The 16,141-nt window shown below is 34.9% G+C and overlaps 1 protein-coding gene across 1 annotated transcript in view; it reads left to right on the top strand.

Annotated features, from left to right (window-relative positions):
- HECTD1 (HECT domain containing E3 ubiquitin protein ligase 1) overlaps positions 1-16,141 on the top strand; it is a gene marked incomplete at its 5' end in the record, with an annotated part of 42,154 nt that overhangs the window by 5,768 nt on the left and 20,245 nt on the right. The window contains 19 exons of the mRNA XM_010017416.1: positions 143-219; positions 306-404; positions 726-840; positions 1,480-1,654; positions 3,062-3,200; positions 3,398-3,568; positions 4,695-4,917; positions 5,006-5,050; positions 8,100-8,375; positions 8,482-8,558; positions 9,992-10,126; positions 10,358-10,504; positions 10,873-10,967; positions 11,391-11,496; positions 12,359-12,493; positions 12,579-12,718; positions 13,196-13,519; positions 13,942-14,108; positions 14,288-14,464. Coding sequence (XP_010015718.1) covers positions 143-219; positions 306-404; positions 726-840; positions 1,480-1,654; positions 3,062-3,200; positions 3,398-3,568; positions 4,695-4,917; positions 5,006-5,050; positions 8,100-8,375; positions 8,482-8,558; positions 9,992-10,126; positions 10,358-10,504; positions 10,873-10,967; positions 11,391-11,496; positions 12,359-12,493; positions 12,579-12,718; positions 13,196-13,519; positions 13,942-14,108; positions 14,288-14,464 — 2,823 coding nt within the window. The remainder of the gene's footprint in view (positions 1-142; positions 220-305; positions 405-725; positions 841-1,479; positions 1,655-3,061; positions 3,201-3,397; positions 3,569-4,694; positions 4,918-5,005; positions 5,051-8,099; positions 8,376-8,481; positions 8,559-9,991; positions 10,127-10,357; positions 10,505-10,872; positions 10,968-11,390; positions 11,497-12,358; positions 12,494-12,578; positions 12,719-13,195; positions 13,520-13,941; positions 14,109-14,287; positions 14,465-16,141) is intronic.

The raw sequence follows: 16,141 nt of genomic DNA, 5'->3' as shown, positions 1-16,141 counted from the left end.
CCCGTGCATGAATTAGGAGGCTTTTGTTTTATTTTTTTTTTTTTTTTTTTTTTTAGGCCTGTTGCTTATTTAACAAACCCTGATGAAGTTTAATTTATAATTCTGGGAGCTTTTACTATTTTTATTTCATTGTGTCTTTCAGCTTTTGAAGTAAACTTTATGGATGATGTAGGACAAACTCTTTTAAACTGGGCCTCAGCTTTTGGAACTCAGGAAATGGTAAGTTCTACAGAATCTTGAAGACCTAGGCTATTTACATAAGGAAAGGTGGAAAAAAACTGATTTCCTTTTTTCATGTTTAACAGGTAGAATTTCTCTGTGAAAGGGGTGCTGATGTTAACAGAGGTCAGAGGTCATCCTCATTACATTATGCAGCATGTTTTGGAAGACCTCAGGTAGCAAAGGTATGAATTAAACTGACACTTAGCCTTATATGCTGGCTGTTTGCCTTGTTCTGTACAAAATGTCTTCAGTGCAGTATGTCTTAACGTGTGCACTGTCAAATACTTACATGTTCTTTATAGTGCTTGTTTTTTCATCATGGCAGGGCAGTGACATGAATAAAAGTTGCATGTTAGTTGTACAGATACAAAAAGCATGTGATGTCCTAATTTTGCTTACAACCATGAGAAGAGTATAGGAAAAGTGTATGAAAAACACCTTTACTACTTTGACAGGAGGAATCTTAATTATATTTTCATCTATTTAAAAATATTTGTTTTCAGACTCTCTTACGACATGGTGCAAATCCTGATTTGAGAGATGAAGATGGGAAAACTCCTTTAGACAAAGCTCGCGAAAGGGGACACAGCGAAGTAGTAGCTATTCTTCAGTCTCCAGGTGAGTGCAGTTATTAATTTCATGCCCCTGCTAGTGGAAATGCTTATATATGGTAATTCAATTACCAGAATTTTACTCTATTAAGATTAATAAATATATATGTATTGCGACTAACATTCCTTAAACTGCAAAGTACATATAAACCCAAAATATTTCAGATGTTCTTAAGGGATGGGGATTACTGAAGACACTTCTGGCTGGCCACAAGCAGTGCCTTCTGCCAGTGGTCCTGCTCCTCAGTTGTGGAATGGGGCTAGACTGGAATTTTTGCTGTGGGTTCAGAGGATGTCAGTCTTGGTAGCCTCTCTGGCACCCTTTCTTTCTACATGGGAACTGCACTTCACCTGTTTGTGAGACTTTTGTAGAGCTGGAGCTGCAGGTGGTTATATGTTCATATTTAGTTCCCTTTAAGGACTTTCATTTTCTCCTGCAAGTAGTCTAGGTGGTGGTACTTGGGGAAAAAAAAAAAGTTTGATAACAAGTCTTGCAGGTGTAAATTTTGTATTTTTAGCAATGCACTTTTCATTCAGGTACTTAAATTTTAGTAAAGAATACTCTTAGATTTATTTGAAGGGGGGTTTTTATTTGGTTGTTGGGTTTTGCCACTGGAACAGTTTTGGGGAAAAAAATATTTTCCAGGGGACTGGATGTGTCCTGTTAACAAAGGAGATGAGAAGAAAAAGAAAGATGCAAACAAGGATGAGGAAGAATGTAATGAACCCAAAGGAGATCCAGAAATGGCACCCATATACTTGAAAAGATTATTGCCTGTGTTTGCACAAACATTTCAACAAACTATGTTGCCTTCAATAAGGTAATATTGTTATGATAGACAATTTCCATGCATATTTTGACTTTTTTAGTATGTTCTGTTAAAAAAAGCCAAGATTTAGTTTGTTTGCTTTTCATTAAAAGTTATAACATGGCATTTAAACATTATTCTGTCTGAATAGAACTGGTGGTTTGAAAAGTGTTGTTTTAAGAAGCAGGGTTTTTTTTCTGGCAAAACAGTATCTTGGAAAAAATATGGTTGGTGAGTCAGAAGTGGGAGAGCAAAGCATACTCTTGACTATAGTACAATGATGAAAGGATACTATGTTCATATAGTACCTTGTATAGATGGTGTGCTTGTTTACAGCTGTTCGTAGCCGTTGTAATGAAAGTATTCATTTGCAAGAGGTGAACTAATGAGGTGGTATCAAGATAAATTCATTGCAAAATTGTAAGACTGGAAAAAGCTATTTTATAAGGTTTTAGAAGACTTCTTAATAGCTTAAGTGTTAATCAACTGGAGAAGATATATCTTACTGAGAGAATTAGAAGAACGTAATCTAATTTAATACTTAAAAAGCAGTACTGAGGGTGGATAATGGTTATGATAAATTGCTTCTGACCATAATCTTTCAGCCTTCTACACTATGAATATAACAGTTGCTTAATCTTTATGTTCCCAGTGTTTATAGGTACTTTGAGAGGTGAAAATACAAGATAAAAAGGGACTCTGGTGGAGAGAGACTCTACATGAGCTAATGATAGGGAGCTTAAACTAGGTCATTTCAAATGAAGGAAATAAGAAACTGTGTTAATAATCTGTGCATTATTAACTTGTTGCAGATTGTGGAAAGAAGTAGCTGACTTTCTGTGTTTTAAAGATTTCTTTATTAAGTGGGTAAATAATGTTTTTAAAACTCAGTCAAATAAAAAATTCAGCTTTAGCCATAATTTAGATTGGCTTCCAAAGTAATTGTGGTATGGAGAGCTGCATGTTCTAATAGTCATTTCAGAGTTTAAAACTATAGGGATCTTGCCAAAACATGGGAAGCATATGACAGAAACGGAGGGCTGGCTACCTGGGAGGAAGATGGAGTGTGCAGAAGTGAATTGCCATCACTAAGACTGGGTGAAGACAGAATGTAGAAAAGGTTTGCTTGGAAAAGGGTTAAGGAGAGAAAAATACGTTAGACTTCTAGTGCTGTATAATCAAGAAAGTTCAGTAGGTGAATTATTCTTAGAGATAATCTAGGACGTAACAATAACCAATTTTGGTTCCATTAACAAGATATGAAACTCAAAAAAAAATACTGTTTTGAAAGCATGCATAAATGTAGTGCAAAAGCAGTTTCATCTTGAACTGTTTAAGTTGCTTTGATTACTGCTTACTTTATCTTTGTAACAATTTTTTTAAATTTTTTTTTCTCCTCCCCACAATCTCTTTTTAAAGGAAAGCAAGTCTTGCCCTCATTAGAAAAATGATACATTTTTGTTCTGAGGCATTGCTGAAAGAGGTTTGTGATTCTGATGCTGGCCACAATCTGCCCACAATACTGGTTGAGATAACAGCTACTGTTCTTGATCAAGAGGTAGGAAGAAAGAAAACGTCCTTGTATGTAACCAGTGCAGAAAAGGGGGCTATACTCATTGATTCCACACACTTGTTAAAGCTAACCCTGAAGTGTTTGTAGCACCCATCTGTGACAATATATGAAGTTGAGCATGTAAAGTTATTTTTAGGTAAGGCAATCCTCTCTTATTTTCTTTCCATCCCAATGTATTACAGGATGATGATGATGGCCATTTGCTAGCCTTGCAAATCATAAGGGATTTGGTGGATAAAGGTGGTGATCTTTTTCTAGACCAACTGGCTAGACTTGGTGTGATTAGTAAAGTGTCAACCTTGGCGGGGCCATCATCTGATGATGAAAACGAAGAGGAGTCTAAGCCTGAGAAGGTAAATACAGAATTAGCAGCTGGGATTTTATTTTTTTTTTTTTTTTTTTCCTCCTGTGAAGCCAACACTTCCAGTACAATTTTCATTGTTAAGAAAATGTCTAGGGCAGGGTAGTTAGGTTATTACATTAATGCTTATTGTATGCCACTTGTTTTAATAGTTTTTATTTTTGTTTTCATTTTCTGTGAGCACATTATTATCTGGTGAGTTTTCCTACTATTAAGTTCTTATGGTCAAGTTGATAGACACTTATTTTTCTGTAGTGTTTTGAAAATGACTGCTAAGCAAAATGAGTCCTTTCTGCATAAAGGTCATCTCGTTCAGCATACGTGCATCAAATAATTGCAGATGTTTCAAACATAGTTACTGAATGTATAAAAAAAAAATAAAATTCTACATAATGAAAACCTTAAGTGCATATTTACCAATTTCTAGCAGTCCTATTACTGACCACTCAGATGAACGAAATGGATAACAGACTACTACTGTTATCCTTTCAGTTAAGATTTATAGTTAAGTCTTAAGTGTATAGTTAAGCTTTTTACTGTTGGTTTTGGGTAGTTTGGGGCTTTTTGGTGTTGGTAGGGTTTTTTTTATTACTATAATTAAAATAAAAAATAAAATTTAGTGTTTGGATGTTAAAAAGCTATCTGGACGTGGTCTGGAGCAACTGCCTCTAGGTGGCCCTGCCTGAGCATGGGTTTGGACTAGATGGCTCCCAGAGGTGTCTTCCAACCTCAACCATTTTTGATTCATTCTCACAGTACAAGTTTTGAATAGAGGTGGATGTCCCATTCAGTAGGCTGTTGCTGTCATTGAGTAGGTAAATGTGTATCTGAAAGGAAGCTTCTTAAAAATATCTTATGCTATTAAAGAATACTTTTAAATATACATTTTACCAACAGAAGGTGTAGTTCGTATACTTTTGGTTTGAGTCCTTCTTTTTCTTCTCAAGCCTTTATAAAATGCCTGTTTTGTGTGTTACTTTTTGTTGTTGTGTTTTTTGGTTTTGTTTTTTTCTTTTTAATGGGTCGCATGGGTTGGGTTTGTTTTTTGTTTGTTTTTTTGTTTGTTCAGGTGTGTGTTTTGTTTTGTTTTTCTTTTGTTTAATGCTATTCTATTACAGGAGGATGAACCACAGGAGGATGCTAAAGAACTGCAACAGGGTAAACCCTATCACTGGAGAGACTGGTCAATCATTAGGGGAAGGGACTGCCTGTATATCTGGAGTGATGCTGCAGCCCTGGAACTGTCTAATGGTAGTAACGGATGGTTCAGGTTTATTTTGGATGGAAAACTGGCCACAATGTATTCCAGTGGCAGCCCTGAAGGAGGATCCGATAGTTCAGGTAGTCTCTTTACAATTCAAGTCCAAGTTAAGTTTTGAGGCTGTTACATTTGTTTATATAATTTCATTGGAGCTATTTTGTTTTGCAGGAATTGGCTTACTAAATAGTAAAGGATGTAAACAGGTGGAAGGTGGTCAGTTAATTGTGATGCTTTTTATCAGATAGCATGTGACCATAACTTGACTTCCTTGGTGAATTGTGTTAAGCAAACATCTTGCCAGTAAAAGTGTATTAACTTCGTTTTGTTTTGATCTTCTCCATGCATACTTAATTTTTTCACCCCAGTCATTAAAAGCACTTTGTAGTGGCCGTCCCAGGAAAAGCAGGTTGAAATGGTGATTTGTTGTTTGCTTCTAGCTAGCAGAATGAAATTGCATGTGTTTGAAGACAAAGTAATGGAAAGTTTCTCATTGAGTTTGGGAAACAAATTACAATGTCTTAATTGTTTGTTGGAGAGAGGATAAGGGAACAGACCTTTATGCACTGGCAATGCGCAGGTGGTTTTAATTTTCTGTACAGAATACACAACTTGTTCTGAATGCAGAAACAACCCTCCTTTATTGTTTCATCTTTTTTGTAGCAGTTCATGCATTTATGAACCTACAGACATAAAATGTTTTGCAATATTATGTTTTCAACAAGCCATTGAGTGAAATAACAGAACATATTATGATTCAGGATAGAAATGAAGTGCTAATGACTTTATCCATTGATTTTGGGGCATGAAGACAAAATGTGGTACAGTGTGTTTCTAGATTATAACACAGCTGGTAACCACTTCTGGATATTTTTTCTAGATTTATTTTTTATCAGAAAATGTATCATTGCATTCTTTTTAACAAGGCTAATACTTTCAAGGGTAAACAATTTCCAAGATAAGATACTTGCTTATCATGTGATTCAATTTTAAGAAGTCCATGAGGTTAATTTCTTAAATGCTCATAGGCCCCAGATGCCAGTTCTGCTTTTTTCTTCCTAAATGATGTGGATGTGGGGATGACACTTTACTGTTTCTTTACAACATGAGTGGAATGGGCACAGGTCAGATGAAGTTGGAGTGAAGAGAACCTAAAAGTCAGATTGAGAATTTAAGATGATGTGTTTTTTCACATCAGTCTTTTAAAAAAGATAGAATAAATCCCAAGTTTTTGAACAGGATAGCTAGTATGGATATTATGGAAGGGAAGGAGCTAAACTAGAGTAAATGGGGCTTCTTGCAACTTTTTGTCAAATAGATATCTACTAACATATCTACTGCTGACATTGCAGTGTAATTTGCCTGCACTTTAACATTAGCTCTAAGTGTGTGCAGCAGCCTCTTTACTGAAGTGGTAAGAAGCTAGTATTTGATAACTAAAAATTACTACCATACAGTGTAGACTCAGAATAGTATCTTACAGTCCTGAACTATACTATATGTTCTGATGTACTAAATCGTTACTGACTGATCTCATGGTATACTTTTTAGTAATTTCACAACTGGCAAGAATATAGAGGGTTGAGTAATGGAATTTGTTAGTGTGTATCGCATGATGAAAGTTGGGGTGGGAGAGGGAAATATAGATCCTATGAACATTTTTGGAAGGTCTGTACTCACCCCTCTCCACACTAGCTTAATCCTTGTTTTGTTTGAATTTTTAGGGAAAAAAAAAAAAGTTCAATGCAAAAATTGAAATTTAATGGTAATTCTGAAGCTTTAAATGAGTCCCAAAATTCTGTCTAAGGGAACCCAAAATTATTCCCAGTCGTGTGTAATCCTCTCACTGTGAGTGTGATGTGCTATGTAATAAATCTATTAAAATGTAGTTATGGAAATCTAGAAGGGTTCCATTAATATAACTTTAATTTTGCATATGAAATTTCACAATTCTTTTTATAAACTTCTCTGGATTTTATGAATTTTAAGCACTAATGAATGTTGTGCCTCAAGAGTGCATATTTATTTTTGCATAGAGATTATTCATTTTTGTATTATAAACAATAAAAATGGCACATTTTAAAACCTAGAGCATTAAGTCACTGCAGCAAAAGGAAAACAGCAATTTTACAAGTGCATGGACTGTAAAGTTGTATTTCTCAAATCAGTATGCTGAAAGATGAAAATATTTGTTAACTTTGAAGTTGGATGTGATCTTTAATGAGGTTATTGCATTTTTATTTTAAATGGAATTTTAATTTTTTAAATTATGAACTTCTCAAATTTTCTGGAGTTGTGCTAATTAACATTTGCAATATAGTGTCCAGCCATTTTAATTACTTCAGAATATAATTTAATAAAAACGGAGGTAGCTGTTTGGAATAATTTCAGGCTAGATTACCTAGATATCTTTTTCATCTATTAAATATCTCCATATAAATATTAGCTTCTAATCGAATCTCGTGTGGTGCCGTGAGATTAGTATTTTTTTTAATGCCATGTTTTTCTCAGAAGTATAGAGGTCCTTAAAATTTCTATACCAAAAAAGGAATAGGAATGTCTGCATTAATGTCTACTGTATTAAGTAGTGTGACTGTAGATTTCTTTCTTTCTCTGAGATGAATTTAGAGGTTCTACAAAGGAGATGAATAAAACTTTTCAGTATAGTTTATAAAAAAAATATTTTTGTTGCCTTTGTGACACAATCTGAGCAAATAGCTGTTAGCTCAAATTTGCTTTTATCACATGTTGCTTGTCAGACTTTTTTTTTTTTTTTTTTAAATATATATTTTTTCCCCCTGGCTTTTATGTCTTCAACATCTTTTGTCCACCTGCTTTAAGCTGTAAAGTTGATTGCTGTTTTCCTTTTGGAGGATTCATTTAATGTCCTATTCCTAAAAACTCTTTTGAGAATAGTTCATGCTAGCCATAAAGAGAGAAATTTTTTTGCAAGACCAAAAGCTTATCATGAATTTCTTTGATCTTCCCGTTATAATTGTGAAGATGATTTAATACATCTCTCGTTAGCACCATTGAGAAAGAATTGCATTGTTCACTTTGATGCCATTGTGGAATAAATCACAGTTGAAGTACAGAAATATACTGGGAAGAAATTTAGAACACTTTACGACCCTTAATTTCAAACTTAATTTTGCATTGAATATACTCAGTTGTTTTGCTCTCGCAATTGAAAAGAAAAGTTTGAGAGATACAATGGAGGAAACAGTTGTGGGAAGAAAAAAAATGTGTTTTTCTTTTTACATAGAAAGTAGGAGTGAGTTCCTCGAGAAGCTGCAAAGAGCTCGAAGCCAAGTAAAACCATCTACCACGAGCCAGCCAATTTTATCGGCACCAGGGCCAACTAAACTTACTGTAGGGAACTGGTCGCTCACCTGTTTAAAGGAAGGAGAAATTGCTATTCACAATTCTGATGGTCAGCAAGCTACCATCCTGAAAGAAGATTTGCCAGGCTTTGTGTTTGAATCTAACAGAGGAACAAAGCATTCTTTTACAGCTGAAACCTCTTTGGGTAAGTATGTAGGTATGTGTTACGTGCAGGTAGGAGCAACTGTAAAAGAGGTAGATTTTCTGGTTGTTGCTTTTTGTAGCTATGAGAAATCTGTGATTTTTCTGAAAATATGTTGCAGGGTCAGAATTTGTGACGGGCTGGACAGGCAAAAGAGGAAGAAAGCTGAAATCTAAACTGGAGAAGACAAAGCAAAAGGTTGGTGAACATCTGTGAATTTTATACTTAGAATTTAATTGAGTTTATTTTGTTTTATAATATGCTTATAGAGTTGTAGTTTCTTCTTAGAGGATTAAAATCTCTGAGTTCAGCTTGAAGGGGATAACTTCACTCACAAGAAAGCAGTTCTGCAGGTGCTTTTATCCAACGGTCTTAGTAAACTCTGCACTCTCCTAGAGAAAAAGCAAATTTTCTTTAAAAAAAATAAGGAAATTCCATCTTTCAAACCTATAGTTGTATAATTCTTTAGGTTTTTCTTTTTTTTTTCTTTCATAAAAAAGAAATATTCTGAAAAGAAAAGATGTTATGATCAATACTACAGTTGTATCAGAGGCATATGTTACTTCTGTTCACTATGTTTAGATACTAATTTTAGACTGGATATTGTGACAGATAAGGGGGTGAAAGTGAACAGTCTGTATTGTAAAAGTTGGGCTGGTGAATCTAAATGTGTAAATGTCCTCATTTTAGGCTTCTCTAAAATTCCACTTCCCCCCCCCCCCCAATGGGAGGAGGGGGGAAATTGGGAAATCAAGTATTAAGCTTTTTACAAAAAACGCAAAATAGAACAAATATGTTCTGTGGCCAGCTGATGCCAAGGGCTCAAGGTAATCTGCAGGCTTGACCTCTCTTGCAGTTGCAGTTTCTAACAGTGCAGCTGATATGTTCTGTACCAAAAATCTGCAGCATGTAAGGACACATATCTGAGGAAATGTGAAACTAAATTGAAAATTAAAATACTGTGTGAATGAGGATAGGTGGAATGATAAAAGGAAGGCAGTGCTCTTTTGTAGCTGAGATTGCACTGTGTAGCTCTGAAGCTTGTGAAATGTATTGTTGTAGGACACATGCTGATAATGACAAGGAAAGATTTTTGGAGGAATTTCATATAAGTAAGATGTTGTTTAATAAGAACTTACTTTGTCTGATCTGTATCTTGTGTGATCCATACTTTATAGGAAAAGTAATTCTTAGTATAAGGTCACAAAAGGACTTTTTTTGTGACTTGGTTTAAGGAATGTGACTAGAGCATTCAGAAACCATGTAAAACCCCCTTAATCTTGCCTCTAAAATGATTAGCGGATCCATGATACAGTTCTAGTGAAACAGATTTACAGATTGAATCCCATCTTTCTCCTACCTTTGTGCTGTAATTTAATATATGCTTGTAAGCCTAAATTCCGTAAGTTTCAATAAGATTCCATGTATTTCTATGTATTTCTCCTGTACTTTTAGCCTTTCACAACCTTTGCCTTTCCTGAGGTATGAAAGGTTTCAGTTTTTCCCTATTTGTCGTGTCTGTCATGGACTTCTTTATAAAAGGTGATCATGTTTTAGTATTTTGGAGAATAACAATAGTCTGATTACATACAGTAAGGTATGACTTCTGATAATCAGAATCCATTTTCTAGGTACGCACTATGGCGAGAGATTTATATGATGATCATTTTAAAGCTGTCGAAAGCATGCCTCGAGGAGTAGTTGTAACACTGAGGAACATAGCAACACAGTTAGAGTCTGCATGGGAACTTCACACAAACAGACATGTAAGTGTACCTCCTTTAATTTATAATGTGTGATGTCAGTGGAAATCACATCATAATGTTCGGACTAGTCTGTCTTGGTATCAAGGAAAGTCACAATATATTTGTCTGAAATATGGGGATTTTAATGCATATAATTCCTAGTTATGTACTTTAGTGGGATACCGTTTTTCAAATGAAGCGATTGGAAATACTGTTAAGTTGTTTCACCATGATTGTCTTTTTGTCTTCCAGTGTATTGAGGGAGAAAACACTTGGAGAGATTTAATGAAGACTGCTTTGGAAGACTTAATTGTATTACTGAAGGATGAGAATACTATTTCTCCATATGAAATGTGCAGTAGTGGCTTAGTTCAATCATTGCTTACAGTTTTAAATAATGTGAGTTTATAGCACATAAATTTCTAAAGAAGAACTTCCTAAAAAAAAAAAAAAATAACACAGACATGTGCCTTACTTAAGAAAACCCTATTATAAACATGGCTTTTTCCTGTTTTGATGAAAATCAGGTGGACTTGCTCCAGGTAGTGGTCTACCTGTTGAACATATGCTGTCACAATAGATCAGTTTGAATAAGCCATTAAAAATCTTAAATCAACACTGGTCAGTTCTCATGGCTGATGTAATTTAGCTTTTCACATACAGATTTGAGATAGGAAATTCAATGAAACTAAGGAGATATTTTTGTCAGTACGAAGAATTAATATATTGCTTTGTATTAGAAGTAACTTTGTTTTTTTTCCTCTTAGAACGTTGATTTAGATGTGAAGCAAGACTGTAGTCAACTGGTAGAGAGAATAAATGTTTTCAAAACAGCATTCAGTGAAAATGAAGACGATGAAAGGTAAAAGCAAAACAAAACCAAAAAAAACCCCTTCGCATCTGTGAAGCAGTATGGTATGATTAAAATAGCTTAAAGACAAAAGAACTGTTCTTTCCCTTTCAATTTGTCTATCTCTGGAATAGAAAATTGGACTTCAAAAGACAGCACCTGCTGTCAAAGTAGCAATTGAAAATTTTACTGAACTACTTCTGTCTGTAAGAGTCAACTGTACTGAATGTACATCTTGACAGACAGCAAGGTGACTGTTGTTCATCACTGTGCAGACTAATATTTTTCTCACTGTGCTGTAAGCCTGTGACTAGAACAGACGATACCAGTAGAAATAGCATGCCAAGATACATGCTACAGCTGGGTACTATTCTGAGATAGTGTAAGGGTTTTTTGTGTTTCTTGTGTGGTAATATTGTAACTTCATTTTCACAGTCGTCCAGCAGTTGCATTAATTCGGAAGTTGATAGCAGTGTTGGAATCTATCGAACGTCTGCCTCTCCACTTGTATGATACACCCGGATCTACGTATAATCTTCAGGTAAATGAAGTCTGTATGAAGCATGTTCTTGTAAAAGTGGCTAGAACTGGGTAAAGAACGACAAACTTTGGTATCTGTTTCTTGTAACACTTAACCTAAATGTTTGATGCCACTTTTACACTGTGAAGTGAAAGTAAATTTTCATTGAAGAGAGAATGTGTTTGTTCTTTCTTTTGCCTTCAAACATTATTCTCTTATATGGGAATATGCCCCTACTAAGCATGAGCAAGCATTTTGTTGAAGACAATTCTAAGACATGTTTATTTGTGATGACTAGTGGTGGACTATAATTGTTAAAAGGGTCCCTTCTAGGGCAGTGTGATTTTTGGTAATATAAGACACCTGCAGGATTAGCAGCTTTTTATGAAGGAAAGCTGCAGTTTGGCTAAAAACAGTACTTGGTTTTATCCAGTTTGAGTCTTAATTTTCTGTATTTGGAAATAACACTTCAGAATTTTGCAAGATGGCAGCGAAGTGTCAGTATTTCTGTTTTGATGTTACATTATTAGCAGATTGTTTTAGAAAGTTGCAAAAACACTGCTGCTGTTGAATATTTTGAAAAAGCATTTTCACTTTTTGTATTATTGTAGTTGCTAATCTACAAGGTTTGGAAAATAATAGCAATGAAAACAGGAAAAGTGAGAAAATAATAGCTTATACATAGACTGTCATATTAAAGAATTGTTTGGTTAATTAAAAACATGGAGCACCAGGCAATTACTTTTTAAAGCGTTAAATTAGAATATGGTTTTCTATTTGCACAATAAAAATACTTAAATTGTTGTAGTGAAATATATTGCTTTTCTTAAAATTACAAAACCATATCAGAAAAGCCAATATTAATGTTGAGCTGCACTTTCAGATATTAACACGGCGCTTGAGGTTTCGTTTGGAACGTGCATCAGGGGAGACATCTTTAATAGATCGAACTGGTAGAATGCTAAAGATGGAGCCACTGGCAACTGTTGAATCTCTAGAACAGTATCTCCTGAAAATGGTGAGCAACATACCACACACAGAGTTCACAAGGAATGACTGCGTTCTGCATCTCTAATATTCCATTTCTTTTCATTCATACGTAGGTAGCAAAGCAATGGTACGACTTTGATAGGGCTTCATTTGTTTTTGTACGAAAACTCCGTGAAGGCCAAACATTTGTATTCAGGCATCAACATGATTTTGATGAAAATGGAATTATTTACTGGATCGGAACAAATGCAAAGTGAGTTCCTTCAAAGCTAGATATTTTGGAGCTGGACACAATGAACTGTGATCCATGGGTGGGGTGCAAAGAGGGAATTCATAATGAAATGAAATGTACAGTTTTTCTAGGCGTGGGAGGTGTCTTTAATTTTGCTGTGGATCAATAGAATTGCATTTATTTTTGCTGTACTTAAATAATAGAAAAATGTGAAACTCTGAAGTTGTGTTGAGAGCTCGTTTGTATGCTTATGTAAGAAATGAAGGGGTGGGGAAGTTTGGTCTTTGTTTTTGTTTGCCGTGGTGGTTGTTGTTGGTTTATGTTTTCTGTTCTCTCTCTTTTTTCTTTTTTTTTTTTTTTTTTTTTAAAACCACTGTAGTAAAGTGATGTAACAAACTTGCCTGTAATGCACAATTTACAGTAAATGTCAATGTTACTTATATTTGTTTTTTTTAATGTAAGTAGTAATTGAACAGTACATTTTTCTTTTTAATATAGAACTGCATATGAGTGGGTAAATCCAGCAGCCTATGGGTTAGTGGTGGTTACGTCCTCAGAAGGAAGAAATCTGCCTTATGGCCGCTTAGAAGACATCCTAAGCCGTGACAGTTCAGCTCTCAATTGTCATACTAATGATGATAAGAATGCTTGGTTTGCCATAGATCTTGGCCTTTGGGTTATTCCATCAGCTTACACATTACGCCATGCTCGAGGTTATGGACGATCTGCTCTCAGAAACTGGGTTTTCCAGGTATCTAAGGATGGACAGAACTGGACTACTTTGTATACTCATGTTGATGACTGTAGTCTGAACGAACCTGGGTATGTCAGTGTATTTTATAATTTCTTATAAAACTGAGCTCAGGAAAAACTTACTTGGCTGTAGACTAATTTGATGTGTTCTGTAGGTGTAATAATCTAACTATATAAAGGAATGGCAGGTGATCTAAATTATCAAGGATGGGCTGGAAAATAGGTGTTTCATAAGGTCTCTGTATGGTTTACATAATGGAATTTATACTTTTCTGTCACTATAAATTTTGCATTTGCTATTTTTCTGAGAAAATAGTTAACACCAGCACTCGTTCAGAGTTTGTCCCTAGTATTAGTAGGTTTAATGTACCTTGTGTTCTTGGCAGTTTCCTGGTTTTATCCATACATGATCAACGTTACGGTTTTGTTTGCTTTGGTGCTAAAGTTTTTTGATTTCAGCTTTTTTTCCCTCTCCCCTGATAAATGTAAAGGTCTACAGCAACATGGCCTTTAGATCCTCCAAAAGATGAAAAACAAGGTTGGAGACATGTTAGAATAAAACAGATGGGAAAGAATGCCAGTGGGCAAACACACTACCTCTCCCTGTCTGGATTTGAACTTTATGGCACTGTGAATGGAGTATGTGAAGATCAGCTGGGTAAGAAAAAGAATGCGTACATCCCATTTTTGTTCTCTTAGAATGCTGATGAACATACAATATAAAGATTGGTGTGAAAAAGCAGGTTAACTTTTGCAGTGGAACTTGCTTAGAAACAAGCTAAAAGTTATTCCCCATTCCATACTTTTAAGTCATTTCATCTCCTACATTTCTTGTAGGAAAAGCTGCTAAAGAAGCTGAAGCAAATCTGCGAAGGCAGAGACGTCTGGTCCGTTCTCAAGTGTTGAAATATATGGTTCCAGGAGCTCGTGTAATCAGAGGAATTGATTGGAAATGGAGAGATCAGGATGGAAGCCCACAGGGTGAAGGCACTGTTACAGGAGAACTGCATAATGGTGAGCACAAATGGTCTGAATTTGTAAATGGCTGTAGCATGATTAGTTCATGTGGAGTGGGTAGCATTAAAGTATTTCCTGTGTAGTGTCTTGAAGTTGAATATTTTGGGGTGAAGGAACTCAGATGCTCCGGCTGTTGTGGTCCATTTGTGAAATTCCTTTTTCATGTATGAAAAAAGATTGTTGCTATAAATGAAAGTTTTGTAAAGCATTACTTGGTTAAAATACCAAATTGTTATTTAGACATTGTTGTAAAGAAGAAAAAGTATATGAAGGACATTGCTGCAAACTGATTGTTTAAGCTTTGGGCCTGCAAAATCTATAATTACCATCTTCATTCCTTCTAGCTTAGCATTTGCAATATTTTTCTTGACTTTTGTTGTATCCTGTACCTTTCCTACTTTGCTAGCTTCATTGGGATCAAGTTGCTTTTTTTTTTTTTTTTTTTTTTTAAATAAAAGCATGAAAAGTAATTAACTTATGGAGCAAAAAAAAAAAACAAACCAAAACCTGCATTAGTCAGGGAAGTCAGTGCTCAGGAAGATAAGATAGCAGAGAGGCTCCAGAAGAGGTGATGATCTTGTCCGCTGAACATGCTTTCCATCTTTTTCCCCCTTTTCCCTCCTGTTTTGGGATATATAAAACTTACCTTGTTTCTGAAGCAACTTCAGCCACTCTTAGGCTCATATTTAGCCAGATTTTAAAAATTCTTCTAGTTTACTGAGTTGTCAGCTCTCAAAGATGGAGAAATGTCCAAAGCACAATGTCTTAAAATGGTTTAAATCTTATTTAAGCCATTCAGGATGGCTTGTAGGGAATTCTTCCTTCATCTGTATATTGTTCTTATCAGATGCAACAGTATCCATAGCTACATTCTCACTTTGAAGACTTTAGGTATTATTGGTGAGTAGTATTCTACTAAATCAGTGTTTTCATTCCTATGTTCCACTAAAGCTTTCCCTTTTAAGCATAGCTGAAATTGAAGTTCATTTATCAAGTGGCGATGCCAAACAATGTGAAACACATATTAGCAGACTCTTATTCCTACCACAGTTGTCTTTTAAATAGAATTTTGAAAGTAGTATCCCATTGACCTTTTTGTCATTATTCACAAGTTTAGACAAATCTTGTTTTAGGGCTGTAATAATGGAGTAGTAAGACTCCAAGTGCATATGTATTAAAAAATTGTGCAGATTTAAAACTGCTTGTAATTAATACTTTAGGAAAAGGAACTATACAAAGCAAGAATAGTTAATTAGTTATGCTTTTACAAAATACCCTGTCCAGATATTCATAAAGGTGGAAAATGATACTGTTTAACTGCAGTATGAAAATACTTTTTTAATAAGAAAGGCTAAAAAACTATAGAAGGGAAAAACTTCAGACTTGCTTCCCAACTTTCAAGGCTTAGTGACATGAAGCTACTCAGATATAGCTCATGAAGATGAAATAAAATAATACAAAAAAAGAAGTTATCTAAACCTGCTCATGTGGGGATGAGATGTCTACTTTTACCTGAAAACTTTATCCATTTTAAATACTCTTCTTCCAGAGTGATTTGTCTAAATGGAAAATTACCTGTGATACTGTTTTGATCTAGAAGTGTTGACTTTTGGACAGTTATAAGATAAAAGTGTACTTGGCAGTACTAAAGAAAAATTTTACTTTATATTAGCA

This window comes from Nestor notabilis, unplaced genomic scaffold (assembly GCF_000696875.1).
Source record: "Nestor notabilis isolate BGI_N333 unplaced genomic scaffold, ASM69687v1 scaffold29690, whole genome shotgun sequence".
Lineage (NCBI taxonomy): Eukaryota > Metazoa > Chordata > Aves > Psittaciformes > Psittacidae > Nestor > Nestor notabilis.
This window is presented reverse-complemented; position numbering and strand designations above follow the sequence as displayed.